At 43.9% G+C, this 14,147-nt stretch overlaps 2 protein-coding genes across 3 annotated transcripts in view; one reads left to right on the forward strand and one right to left on the reverse strand.

Annotated features, from left to right (window-relative positions):
* The first annotated feature begins 517 nt into the window (after positions 1-517).
* Positions 518-6,397, forward strand: LOC307227431 (lactoylglutathione lyase-like). Of its 2 annotated transcripts, none has more exons than XM_079996741.1 (6): positions 518-781; positions 2,186-2,268; positions 3,108-3,248; positions 3,924-3,991; positions 4,202-4,291; positions 5,969-6,397. In XM_079996741.1, the coding sequence occupies exons 1-6, from the start codon at positions 713-715 to the stop codon at positions 6,067-6,069; spliced, it is 552 nt and encodes a 183-aa protein (XP_079852867.1). In that variant the 5' UTR covers positions 518-712; the 3' UTR covers positions 6,070-6,397. The 2 variants fall into 2 exon arrangements, with proteins under 2 accessions (XP_079852867.1, XP_079852868.1); XM_079996742.1 differs by having other exon boundaries at positions 5,974-6,397.
* Positions 6,398-9,144: 2,747 nt separating this feature from the next.
* Positions 9,145-14,147, reverse strand: part of hey2 (hes-related family bHLH transcription factor with YRPW motif 2) — a 5,352-nt gene continuing 349 nt past the window's right edge. Inside the window, exons 1-6 of the mRNA XM_080023941.1 lie at positions 14,109-14,147; positions 13,326-13,404; positions 13,152-13,235; positions 12,924-13,005; positions 10,728-11,055; positions 9,145-10,580 (exon numbers count right to left, since the gene is read on the reverse strand). The exon at positions 14,109-14,147 is cut by the window's right edge and continues 349 nt beyond it. Of these exons, the coding sequence (XP_079880067.1) occupies positions 10,358-10,580; positions 10,728-11,055; positions 12,924-13,005; positions 13,152-13,235; positions 13,326-13,404; positions 14,109-14,147 (835 nt within the window). The 3' untranslated portion in view covers positions 9,145-10,357. The remainder of the gene's footprint in view (positions 10,581-10,727; positions 11,056-12,923; positions 13,006-13,151; positions 13,236-13,325; positions 13,405-14,108) is intronic.

The following is a 14,147-nucleotide window of genomic DNA, read 5'->3' on the forward strand; positions in this document are numbered from 1 at the left end:
GTCACAGTATACACCGGCCACCGCTTTGCTCTCTAAATATCGACATCGGACAACCCATATCGGTCGACCAATACTATTTAATATAAAAAAAACCTCATTGTTCATATCAACAATTTTAAACCGCTTATTCCCATTGCTTTCAATGCAGGATTGCAATTGTGATATCAATAATGTGAGTTGCTGATATCAAAAATGCATTTCTTGATATCAATCATAAAAGTGCGTCTTTTGATATCAAAACCTGAAATATTCATATCCACATTTCCATTCTTGATATCAACAATGTGTTTCGTATACAAACATATATCAAAAAGAAGATCTACAACGAGTTCAGTCGGAATTTGCAGCTGGTAAACGAGTGAGTACGCGACCCAACTGCTTCCTTCCGCACCAACTTCCTTGCGGCGTCTCCGTGTGGAAACCCCTCCTTCCTCTCTACCTGCCCGGACACGCAGCTCGGTCTGAACCGCTGCCTCCAGCCCCCGCGCCCTGGGTCCCGCTGCCTCCGCCCGACGCCCGGTCGAGCATGTGGAGCTGAGCTGAGAGCAGCAGCCGCCGCCGCCGCAGCCGCAGCCGCAGCCGCAGCAGCAGCAGCGTGTGGCCGCGTACGGCTGAGACGGACGCGGGCAGGACCTGGGGGGTGACCACGGTGCGGGTGGAGATCTTTAACCCAAGGAAGACACCGCCCTCCACAGCCGTCCCTCCGCGCACCATGGCGGGTAAAGGACTGACGGACGAAGCGGCGTTCGCAGCGTGCAAAGAGGGAAACCCCATCACTCAGGTATAATAATTATAATAATAATAATAATAATAATAATAATAATAATTGATACAAGGAAATGCTAATTCGTTTCTTAAAAAATACACATTTATGTATAAAATATTGTATATATATATAAAGACAACTTTGTCACAATTCATAAAATACATAAAAATAAAAATGGAGAAATGTGAAAAAATGCTACAAACCACACATCTGTATTAAGTGTTCTATTAATCAACAAAATATATTTCTTACAATATTTATTTGTGAATTGTCAAACAAAATTCATTACACATTGCCTCGCACACACACACACACACACACACACACACACACACACACACACACACACACACACACACACACATAAGGAGGCTCCAACCGGACCCCTGTAATTAAGCACAGACCCCACCCCACCAGGTATGCAGCTGTATTCCAGTCTAACCGGTCGCTGCAGGTCATGTGCAAGAACTCTGCAATCTTTCCGCATAAAAACAACAACAAAATAATAATTAAGTGAGATAAATATCACATATCGGTCATCTAGTTTAATTGATTTGTGTAGATTTATTAATTGAATGTATTATACATAATAATGATGATAATTATTATTATTTTTATTATTATTATTATTATTATTAATAGTAGTAGTAGTAGTAGCAGTATATGTTTTTAAATATATTTAAAACATTTTTTTAAGAATAATGATGATGACGGCTGGTGTGTCCACGTGACCTCGGACAAACGCAGCAACCACATTCTTGACAGAGCTATCTCGACATCTGTTTTTGAGCTGATCTGAGGCTGATCTTGGCCGGGTTGTTATATGGGCCCTGGAGATTTATTATGTATGAATTCCTTCATTTCTTACTTGCTGTATTTGTACAATTTGGATTTTATTTATTTTTACCTGATATAGACCACATGCAGAGTATTATACTTAAAGAGAGACTGTAACTTATTTTACATTAACATAACAGCTTCAGAATCATTTTGATGGAACACTGACTTGTAATATAGAGAATAGCGAGGCGCCATTTCATTCCCACGACCCCCCCTGAACCCCTGTTCTTGCACTATGTAACTTCTGTGTTCGGGTTTGAAACCCCGGGAAAATTGTGTTATGCTTTACGGCACTACTGTTTTTTTTGCCTGGTAAAATTTATTAAAAAATAATCCTCTGTCAAAAGGTCCAGTAATAATGCCCATACAAAATATAGCCGCCCCAACGCCCCGACAGCACGGGCGAGACGGGCCACCGGTGCGCCCCGGGCACCCGTACCTCAGCAGACGCGAGCCGATCTGCCAGGCCGAGCACATCTGGTACCTGCACAGGTAGCAGGGGGCCTTCCCCGCAAGTGATAACTTGCCTCTAAATGATCTTGCTGCGTCTCTCTCTGTCTATTCTTTCTCTCTTCCCAGGACTTCATGATGCAGCAGACCATGCTGAGGGTTAAAGACCCAGCCAAATCTTTAGACTTCTACACACGGATTTTGGGCATGACGTGAGTTTGAGTCCAGCTTCAAACACCTTCCCCCAAAATTCAACTCCTGAAACCACGGGGGGAACCTACTTTGGAGAGTTTTTAATTGGTTAATTACATAAAAATACAGTGATGACTTCTTTACAGGAATGATATCTATGCCACCTATGCAAAGTGTGGAATATTCCCATATCTAGCCTGACTGTGAAGGAGTTATCCTTCTGGCCTCTGTGCTGCATGGCTAATGACGTTTTAATTCAATGTTTTGAATGTAATAGTCAATGTTGAGATGTTAAGCCTGGTTTGTTCTTTCTTATTGATATTGCAACCAGACTAGTTAGATGTATTGACGGTGATAAATCTGCAGGAGAGTAGAAAGTGTGCACATCAGCCCCAGCCTCCGTTACAAAGCCTCCGCTGTAAGAGTACCTCTACTATGTCATGATATATACATTTTTATTATTATTATTATTTTGTAACTTTTAAAAATTATTATGATCTTTTATTTTTTGTGTCAGTATTTGGATTTTCCATTATATTTCTCGAGATAGTCTATTCCAATTGCATTACAAACAGTCCTGGATGTGCCGCTACAATAAACATTGGCCATAATTTAGTTTGTCATGAAAAAACGTTGAAAGGCCATTAAAATAATAGTGGATATAACTGGAAATATATTGCAACATGTGCCCTCTGTGACTTCATTTTACTTGTCAATCCCGCTTCTCTCAGGTGAGGAGTCCCATTAGAGCAGAATCATTTTCTCATGACAGCTGATGGATTGAGGCAAGAGAGGACAAGTGCAGCTTCTGTTTTTCACTCGTTTCTCTCTCTCTCTCTCTCTCTGTCTCTCTCTCCAGGCTGCTCCAGAAAATCGACTTCCCTTCGATGCGTTTCTCTCTCTACTTCCTCGGCTTCGAGGACAAGTCGGCGATTCCCACGGACATCAAGGAGAGGACAGCGTGGACCTTCTCCCGCAGGGCCACCATCGAGCTCACACAGTACGGAAGAAATAACCAGTGAAATAAGCTCAAAATAAATCATCAAAATGATTTATAATCTATAAGTCAAACCTTCCATTGTATTTGAATCTCTCTTTATTATTATTATTATTATTATTATTATTATTATTATTATTATTATTATATCTATTGTTATTATTATTATGATTATTATTATTATTATTATTATTATTAATAATAATAATAATAATAATAATAAGAAGAAGAAGAAGAAGAAGAAGAAGAGGAAGAAGAAGAATTATAAAAGAATAATAATAATAATAAGACTAATAATAATAATAATAATAATAATAATAATAAATATAATGTGTTTATGATTGTTATTATAATAATTATTATTATTATTGTGTATGTACTTTTTATATGTTTTATTTATTTTGTTATTATTTTTAATAATGCATTTGTTTATTATTATCTTACCTATGTATTAATTATTGTTAATAATAAAAGTAATTTATTTATTTATTTTCAATTATGTTCAATTATATTTAAATTACTTTGTTTCTGTGAACGGGAAATATTAACTGTGTAATTTATACAGTATACTAAATATGTGGTCAATTAAGCTTTTATAAAAACTCAAATTAAACTTTTTTTTAACTCTAATCCCCCCCCCCCTCTCTCTCTCTCTCTCTCTTTCTCTCTCTGTCTCAGTAACTGGGGTTCAGATTCAGATGACGACTTAGTGTACCACAACGGGAATTCCGAGCCACGAGGATTTGGTGAGAACACACACACACACACACACACACACACACACACACACACACACACACACACACACACACACACACACACACACACACACACACACACACACACACACACACACACAGAGACAGACAGATAGATAGATTTATGTGTGTGTGCGTGTGTGTGTGTTTGTGTGTGTGTCTTTTCGGGGTGTGTCACCACTGGTCTTGTTGTGACAGGTCACATCGGCATCGCTGTTCCCGACGTGTACGCTGCGTGCAGGTTGTTCCAGGAGCTCGGCGTGACCTTCATCAAGAAACCCGGGGACGGTGCGTGTGCTTGTTTCTTTCATCGTGTATCTTTTCATCGTCCATCTCTCTTCCCCCGGCTGATATAAGAAACAGCTGCCAGAGCAGTGAAGCACAAACCAACAGCAGTAAAGATGATGAATGCTGATAAATAGTTAAACAGTAGGGTTAAAAAGTATTTCCATGAGGCATTATTATAAATTCTTATTAATTAGACTTTTACTGTGCACGCTCCGTCTGATCTATCAGTTCTCAGAAGCATGTATTGCACATCTTGTTTCATAACACTTTTTTCCAGTTAATATTTCATCATGGAGATGGTATCTCCTTGTTTATGATTCAGCAACGTCCACTTCTTCTTCTTCTTCTTCTTCTGATAAAACAGTTATCTGATATCGGAATAACAACATCCAATAACGACATGGTTCCTATAAAGATTCTAACGATATTCATATTTAATAAGTGTTCACAGGAGAGTCATCATTATCATTACAATGACAGGGAATCTAATAGGATAACAATGTGCACTGTTCCATTTCCCCCCATTTCTAATGTACTCAGGATCTGTTAGAGTTCCTAATTATATTCCTAATTATATTCCCTATACTAGTCCCAATTATAATCCTTATTATAGTCCTAATTATATTCCTAACTATAGTCCTAAACATACTCCTAATTATATTCCTAACTATAGTCCTAAACATACTCAATTATATTCCTAACTATAGTCCTAAACATACTCCTAATTATATTCCTAACTATAGTCCTAAACATACTCCTAATTATATTCCTAACTATAGTCCTAAACATACTCCTAATTATATTCGTAATTATATTCCTAATTTTAGTCCCAATCATAGTCCTAATAATATTCCTAATTATTTTCCTAACTATAGTGCTAATTATAGTCCTGAATATAGTTATCGCAGAGAGTTTCTATGAGTTGTGTTTTCAGTTGCAAATACAATAAAGACACATAAATACAGGGAATCAGAAACAGAATGACCTCATTCCTCCAGGACGATTACGGTTAAAAATGCTTAAGACTGATTTTTTTTTTTTTAATAGAATAACTTTTAAAATTGCCAAACATTTGCAAATAGTCGAAACATAAAAAAATTATATAAGAATATACAAATGTGATTCAATGCACAGGGTGTTTTCTTTGTATGGGGTATATATGGTTTGTAGAACAACTAAGTATAATTAAAGCTGCTTTCACACATGCACTCTGGATAATGTCCGGATAATTTCAGGTTTACAGTGCGTGTGTGTGAAAGGAGCTTAACTTTAGAGAACTTTTGGAGAACACGAGCGTGGCCTGTGGGCGACCATTTTGAATTAAACACAGACCAAAACAACAATTTAGAGGCTGCACAGTTTGTCTGTTGAGGCTTTAATTTGGAAACTTTCCAAACGTTGGTTGTCCCTGATCACCACCAGATGGCGCTCAACGACCAGCAACCCACCGACCTTATCAAGCAACCACACTAATTGATTTTTAGGAACACACACATTTTTTTGTTGCATTATTTATTTGTGTGTGTGTGTGTGTGTGTGTGTGTGTGTGTGTGTGTGTGTGTGTGTGTGTGTGTGTGTGTGTGTGTGTGTGTGTGTGTGTGTGTGTGTGTGTGTGTGTGTGTGTGTGTGTGTGTGTGTGTGTGTGTGTGTGTGTGTGTGTTTCCTCTTCACCCTCAGGTAAGATGAAGGACCTGGCCTTCATCCAGGACCCGGACGGATACTGGATTGAGATTTTAAGTCCTAACAACATGGTCTCCATCACTAGTTCCAACAAGTAGTTCACTGGAGAGTGTCCAATCACACACACACACACACACACACACACACACACACACCTCACTAATTGTTTACAAAAACACCCGGTTGAACCATCTTCCCCAAATCTTTCTCTTAGAAGTTCTGTTTGTTCCTTGATGTCTCAGGAACAGATATTTGATGGATGGACATTTCCAGGAGCTTTGGGTAGAAACAGGCGTCATTGGCTGGAGCCCTCCAGGCTGGAGGACCACCACATGTTATTATTACAAATCAAGGACTAAATGTAAAACACGCTGTGTTTACTATGTCAAAAGAATAACAATGTTAATAAAATTCAGTTTGACGCGGCTTCACTTGGAGTTGGTCTTTCCTCTCCCTGTGTCTGTCCTCTCCCCGTGTCTGTCCTCTTCCTGTGTCTGTCCTCTCCCTGTGTCTGTCCTCTTCCTGTGTCTGTCCTCTCCCTGTGTCTGTCCTCTTCCTGTGTCTGTCCCCTTCCTGTGTCTGTCCTCTCCCTGTGTCTGTCCTCTTCCTGTGTCTGTCCCCTTCCTGTGTCTGTCCTCTTCCTGTGTCTGTCCTCTCCCTGTGTCTGTCCTCTTCCTGTGTCTGTCCCCTTCCTGTGTCTGTCCTCTGCCTTGTGTCTGTCCTCTTCCTTGTGTCTGTCCTCTCCCTGTGTCTGTCCTCTCCCTGTGTCTGTCTCCTTCCTGTGTCTGTCCTTTTCCTTGTGTCTGTCCTCTCCTTGTGTCTCTCCTCTCCCTGTGTCTGTCCCCTTCCTTAGTCTGTCCTCATCCTTGTGTCTGTCCTCTACATGTGTCTGTCCTCTTCCTGTGTCTGTCCTCTCCTTGTGTCTGTCCTCTCCCTGTGTCTGTCCTCTTCCTTGTGTCTGTCCTCTTCCTGTGTCTGTCCTCTCCTTGTCTGTCCTCTCCCTGTGTCTGTCCTCTCCTTGTCTGTCCTCTTCATGTGTCTGTCCTCTCCCTGTCTGTCCTCTTCCTTGTGTCTGTCCTCTCCCTGTGTCTGTCCCCTTCCTGTGTCTCTCCCTCTCCTTGTGTCTGTCCTCTCCTTGTGTCTCTCCTCTCCCTGTGTCTGTCCCCTTCCTGTTTCTGTCCTCTTCCTTGTGTCTGTCCTCTACATGTGTCTGTCCTCTCCCTGTGTCTGTCCTCTCCTTGTCTGTCCTCTCCCTGTGTCTGTCCTCTTCCTTGTGTCTGTCCTGTCCCTGTGTCTGTCCTCTCCCTGTGTCTGTCCTCTCCTTGTCTGTTCTCTCCTTGTGTCTATCCTGTCCTTGTGTCTGTCCTCTTCCTGTATCTGTCCTCTTCATGTGTCTGTCCTCTCCTGGTGTCTGTCCTCTCCCTGTGTCTGTCCTCTTCCTTGTGTCTGTCCTCTCGCTGTGTCTCTCCTCTCCCTGTGTCTGTCCTCTTCCTTGTCTGTCCTCTTCCTGTATCTGTCCTCCTCCTGTGTCTGTCCTCTCCTTGTATCCGTCCTCTCCCTGTGTCTGTCCTCTCCTTGTGTCTGTCCTCTCCTTGTGTCTGTCCTCTCCTTGTGTCTGTCCTCTTCTTGTCTGTCCTCTCCCTGTGTCTGTCCTCTCCCTGTGTCTGTCTTCTTCCTATGTCTGTCCTCTTCCTGCTCAATATCTTTCTCTGTCCTTGAAATCATTATGTGTGTTATTCTATTTATTATAATATCATTTGTATATAATATTATTAGAATTATGGTAATATGGTATTATAAATGTATTATTGTTATAAAAAAATATATTATAATGTTTATTATTTATTGTAATACATATATATTTTATGTTCATGTTATTATTTTTATTATATTCTGAAATAGTGTTGAATTGAGTTGTTAATGTGTTGAATATTGAGTATTCTGTAACAGTGACACAAATATGTCCAAATATCAGCAATATATTTGCTGTTTCTCCAACTTTAAAACTAAATTGTGTTTACTTTAGTAATAACCTGCCGTACCTCATCAATACGGATTGGAGGTTGATAAATTTAATAGCGTCACCATTTTAATGATAAGCCCTGTTTTTGGAAATATCTGACCTTTTCTGTGCATTTCTATAAACCCACCTGAAACTCTGACCCCTGACCTCTGTCCCAACGCGCACGGAGGCGCAGGACTGGAGTGGGTCACACATTTGGGTGTAACACCGGGTGTCACTTCAAAGCGCCGAGCCGCCGTGAGAAGGGAGCGTTCCCAGTGTGGGCGGGGCCCTTTCCCAGGCCTGTCACCGGGTCTAATCCCCCATTCAACTGGGAACGCCGCTGCTCCCTCCTCTTCAAGGGGTTTAACGGAGCGGCCCAGATTCCAGCGTGTAAATCACTCCTACAGGCTCCGGAGATGTCACGCCGAACACGCCGTGTGTGTGTGTGTGTGTGTGTGTGTGTGTGTGTGTTTTAATTCAGTGTGCTCAGTGCAATCCGACTTTAAGTTGAACACATTTTACTCCATGGGATTTGAATCAGAAGAGACTGTTCCCCTGGTAATTCCTCCGTCTGTTTACTTTTTTTTTCTTCTTTAATGCAGGTAATTCTCACTCCCTTTATGAACGTTCTCCACGATACAAACATAGATTTATTTTCTTCTTTTCTTTTTCGTAAATCTCGAGGGCTGGATGGCTCTTGACCTTTCTTTAGGTGGTAAATGCTGGTCATTTGGGATGGAGACAAATCCTGGGTCTTCAGAATAATTACAGGAATAAAGACTTGAAATAAATCCAAATCACTCTGGATAAAGGTGACAGATAATTCCTGCGTTTAAAATATGGAACATTTGCATCCATGTGCTACAAACCCACTGGAAAAGACCAGTATCACTCTGTATAGTAATCTATATGGTATATGGTCTAAAATTAAGGGTTGCATAGGAAGAGGTCTTGGCTGCTTTGGTGTTTTGTAGTTAAAGGTTAAACTTTATATGTATATATTAAATTAACAACGTCTTAAATAAATCCACGTTGGAGAGGAAATCATATCAATTTGTCACAAAACACAGTATTTAAGAAACACAGGAAGCAGCATTTGCACGGTCGTGTTTTTCTTCCGTGAAAGCAGAAAGATGCGACATCATCTTTATTTGTAGAGAAAGGCACTCAGAGTCAAAGAGGTGGGTTTTTTTGGGCCTTGGATTGTCGTCGTTTTCGTCGCAGTGATTTCCGTCGTCATCATCCTCGTCCTCAACGCGTGATGCGTTCTACACTTTGGCTGGCGCTGGAATCGGGTTTGGGGGAAAAAAAATCGTTTCTCTGCCTGGTTCAGAGAATTTCTTTTGTGAATATTCTAAAATATCATAATCATTCCCAAACAAGTAAGTAGGTGATGTAAGTAGAGAAACGTTGAACGTTGAACAACCGGCAGAAACGTTTGGAACGGAGACTGTTCACATTAGGTTAGAAAAACAATGCCGGTCGAGTGCCAAAAAACTCAGGAAAATGGTAGAAATTTGTCCTCTACAGGGAACTGCCAGCGTTGCAAAGCTTTTCTACCCCCAAAGCTCGCTTCACACCGAATCGGACAAACGACAACAGCATCCCTACGGAGAGTCGGATTCCCCCGAAAATCCGACTCTCCGTCGAATTGCCAAATATCTGCCCGTCCCCGCGGTGCGTTCGCATTTTCCAACTCACGTGACGAGTTTCAGAAGTTACACGAAAACTCTCATTCACGGAACACAGTGAAGTGAGCGGGAGGAACGGACTTTCCTGATGCGTTTTCGGATTCAGCGTGAAGCCGGCCTAAAGGTACAACGCTCTACTTCAAAAGGGTGTCGGAATTTGGGTTTCTTGAGACGGTCCCAAACGTCGGCGGTTGGCAAACGTCAAATCTGTGCATTTCCAGGTGCGAAGGAACAGCGGCAGAGCGGACGCCAGAGACCGGACGTCCAGTCTCGTCTCAGGTCCCATCTGTCTGCTGGTCCTTCTCGTGTTGCCGTAGGTTTCTCAATACACCCCTACATTAAAAAAATGAACCTCTCCAACTGGACTATGTGAGCTGAGAAAATATGGATAAAATATAGGGACGAAAAAACCCCACAATTACCCCATTTTATGGACAATTTCAAAGGGACTCAGTCGGGTCAGTAAACCAGTGATTGGAAGCCGTAAGTCAGTAGAATCAGCAGGTGTAAAACAAAACCAGTCATTCAGTGAGACTCCCAGCGAGTCTACGGAGTTACATCTTCTGTTAGATCCAGTCAGTCAATCCAGTGAGGCCAGCGTTTGCTAAACCAGGCAGTTAAAAAAACAGGCGGTTAATTGGTGAGAGGGTTGGGTTAACCGGCCCACAACAGTCAGTAAAAAGCGGGCGGTCAGAAAGCTCCAACCTCAGTCCCCCAGGGCCTGTAGGGCTTGCTGCTGCCGCCGCCGCTCTGGGGAACGTGGGAAGACGAGGTGGGGGGACTGGCGGAGGAAGAGGAGCGGGAGGAAGGGGTGAGGGACGGAGGAAGGACGGAGAACCCCGCGGAGAGGGCCAGGGGGAACGACACCAGCGAGGGGGAGAGCGGGGTGGGGACGCAGGGCAGCAGGGGCGCCCTCAGCGAAGAAGGGGAGGAGGACGAGGAGGAGGCGGAGGAGACGGTGGGGGAGGAGGCGGAGTTGGAGGTGGAGTCCGCGCGCGCGGGAAAGGAGGGGGAGAGGAGGGAGCCGGGCGCCGCGGCGCGCTGCGCCACCTCCGCCAGCCTCCGGGGGGCGCCGCTGGCGCTGGCGCTCAACCCGAACGCCGCGGCTGCGACTGGGCGGAAGGCCGTCCTGGAGGGAAAGGCGGAGGCCCAGTGGTGGGGGTGGAAGGGGTGAGGCGGGTGGGGGTTGTGGTGGGAGGCGAGCGTCATGGCGGCGGCGGCGTCCCGCTGGGTGGCGCAGGCCGTCAGGTGGGACAGGAGGTGCAGGCGGAGCGGGTCGCTGGGGTCCAGGCCCTCCACCGCGCCGAGGTACCGAGAGACCTCAGTCACGCACTCCCTGAAGCCCAGAGACAGGAAGTCCAGAGCCAGGGCATGGGCATCGAAATAACCTGGATAGATGGATAGATGGATGGATGGATAGATGGATAGATGGATGGATGGATAGATGGATAGATAGATGGATAGATGGATAGATGGATGGATGGATAGATGGATAGATGGATAGATAGATGGATAGATAGATGGATAGATGGATAGATGGATGGATGGATAGATGGATAGATAGATGGATGGATAGATATAGAAGGATAGAAGGATGGGTAGATACACACCTGTGAAACTCAACATGTTGGTTGTGTAGGGTTGCCAGTTCAGTCGGTTGAGCCCTGTCGACGCTTATGTTCTGAGGCAAGGCTTTGACAGTTCTAACCTGGCAACCCCCAAATCACTTGAAACGATACCTCACATTTGATAATCATTGCACCTATAAATGGTTATGGGTCAAAAATGCTCCTGAAGCTGTATTTAGAACCTCGCTCCTCTGTTCTCTGTTTTTATTTTCACTTGTCCGATTTCACAGGGGCTAGGCTAGCTGCTTCCCTTTGCAGTCATGCATTGCGCTAACGCAGATAGCATGCGTGGATCAGTTTGGCATTGACCTTCCTGTCCAAATCTGCCAAAGATCGACAAAAATAATTTCTCAAAAACACTTGATTATCCCTTTGAGATAAAAGTCGACGGATGAATTTACTTAGAAAAGGGTGAAAATCTGTCCTTTCCCTTTAACGCGCTCTCTTTCCCTGTGCCCCCTCCCCTGTCTGTCACACACACACACACACACACACACACACACACACACACACACACACACACACACACACACACACACACACACACACACACACACACACACACACACACACACACGCTCTGTGCCCTTCTGATTATGGGCTCCTGTGGGCGGCTGTGGCCCGTTCGCCTGAGAGCGCTGATTATCTGCCGGGCTGATTGTGTGTTCGCCGGCCCCGCCCTCTTTGCGCACCGCAGGTGGTTCAGAACCCAAACAAGCGGTGCCGAGGGCCGAGGGCCGAGGGGCGCGGTGTGTGAACGCCGCCCCGCTCGGCTCCCACTGGCTCCGTGAAAGCAAACAGCCCGACTCAGGGTCAAGTGGAGCCGCTCTCCCTGCAGCGTGTTCCCATGGGCTGAACCCTGGGAGCGCTGGGGCTGGTTCAACCGTCTCACAATCACACTGACTGGCTGACATCCTGGCTTACAGACTGACATACTGACTGACTGGGCTACAGACTGACATACTGACTGACAGGTCAACAGACTGACATACTGACTGACTGGTCAACAGACTGACATACTGACTGACTGGTCAACAGACTGACATACTGACTGACCGGTCAACAGACTGACATACTGACTGACAGGTCAACAGACTGACATGCTGACTGACCGGTCAACAGACTGACATGCTGACTGACCGGTCAACAGACTGACATACTCACTGACCGGTCAACAGACTGACATACTGACTGACCGGTCAACAGACTGACATACTGACTGACAGGTCAACAGACTGACATACTGACTGACTGGTCAACAGACTGACATACTGACTGACAGGTCAACAGACTGACATACTGACTGACTGGTCAACAGACTGACATACTGACTGACCGGTCAACAGACTGACATACTGACTGACTGGTCAACAGACTGACATACTGACTGACAGGTCAACAGACTGACATACTGACTGACTGGTCAACAGACTGACGTACTGACTGACTGGTCAACAGCCCCGGTTGAGTGACAGTCAGAGCCTGTTCTCTGCGCGATCTATCGTCCACCCCCCAGGGATTCAGCTGAGGGGGTTTTGGGAGCTCTGTCGACCACCCAGACGCCTTTGTTTATACAAAGTGGTGGGCCGCCGCTCAGTGGAATCGGGACCAGGGGCGCGAAACGGTACCTTTGCCCCCCGTGGCCTGCATCATCTTCAGATGGTCCACGGTCATCTGGAGGATCTCCGCCTTCTCCAGTTTGGACGAGCCCTGAGTGGATAAAAGGGGAAGTTTAGACGGGTTTCCGGCCCGTTTGTCGATGAAACTGCGACGTCATTCATGGATGAGTTTGCCGGGGACCCCCTGGAACATCCTGAATGACGCTTTGGGGGATCCCCTGGGTCCTAAATTCTCACCTGTTTCTCAAACGCAGTGGGAACCAGCCTCCTCAACTCCGAAAGGCTGTTGTTAATTCTGTCCCTTCGTCGTTTCTCAATGATCTGAGTGATGTACAGATACATATTTAAAACAAATTCTTACCCTTGTGACTCAGAAAAGGTGTCAACGGCCTATATTTATAATATAGTTACCCCTCTTCGCTTTTTCCTTGCCATGACTTGTGTGGGCGTGGTGGGCGATCCACATCTGATGAAGGACCCCTTAAGGTGCCTGAGAAATCAAACGATCATGGAAGTTTAAAATTGGACTTTTAACTTCAGAAAAAGTCTTATTTCTGGTTTAATGTCTCAAGAATCGAACAGAAACTTATCAAGGCTTGATAGGATCTATGTTGAGTAGGATTTAAGACAAATGGATTATATTGAAACATACTGTATCACCTCAGCCCATCTACCCCCAACTGGAAAAATAAGCCATACACAATTAAAAAGGACGACATCATTTCATTTTTTTGTTATTTTATGACATATATTGTCATATTGCAAAAAATATTTTATTGTCTAAATTTATTCGACTAAATGTATTAGGTCCAAATCCTTGTAAATTACAATGACACCACCTGTACTACTTTATTGTAAATAATAATTATAAATTACAATGAAAAACTTTATGCCAAATTATAGACCCAGGATATTTATCAGAGCACTGCGTATAAACAAGTACTTTTACTTTTAATAATTGAAGTACATTTGAGAGAAATTACTTATGTAGTTTTAATGAAGTAGAAATTCAATGTTGTACTTTCACTATAAACGGGGTGTATGGAGTCACTGAAGTTAAAGCTATGAATACGTATTCCACTACTCAGTAAAATTACCGATGTGGTTTTCCTGATCAATAATTCAATTCAATTTGCCCCCCAAAAAATATTAAATGACAGAATTATCACATCGCCAAAGTCCATGAAAACTCACCCCTGGAAGGTGTTCTCTCTCCCCACATCGATGCTCTCC

Source organism: Zeus faber (genome assembly GCF_960531495.2).
Source record: "Zeus faber genome assembly, chromosome: 2".
Lineage (NCBI taxonomy): Eukaryota > Metazoa > Chordata > Actinopteri > Zeiformes > Zeidae > Zeus > Zeus faber.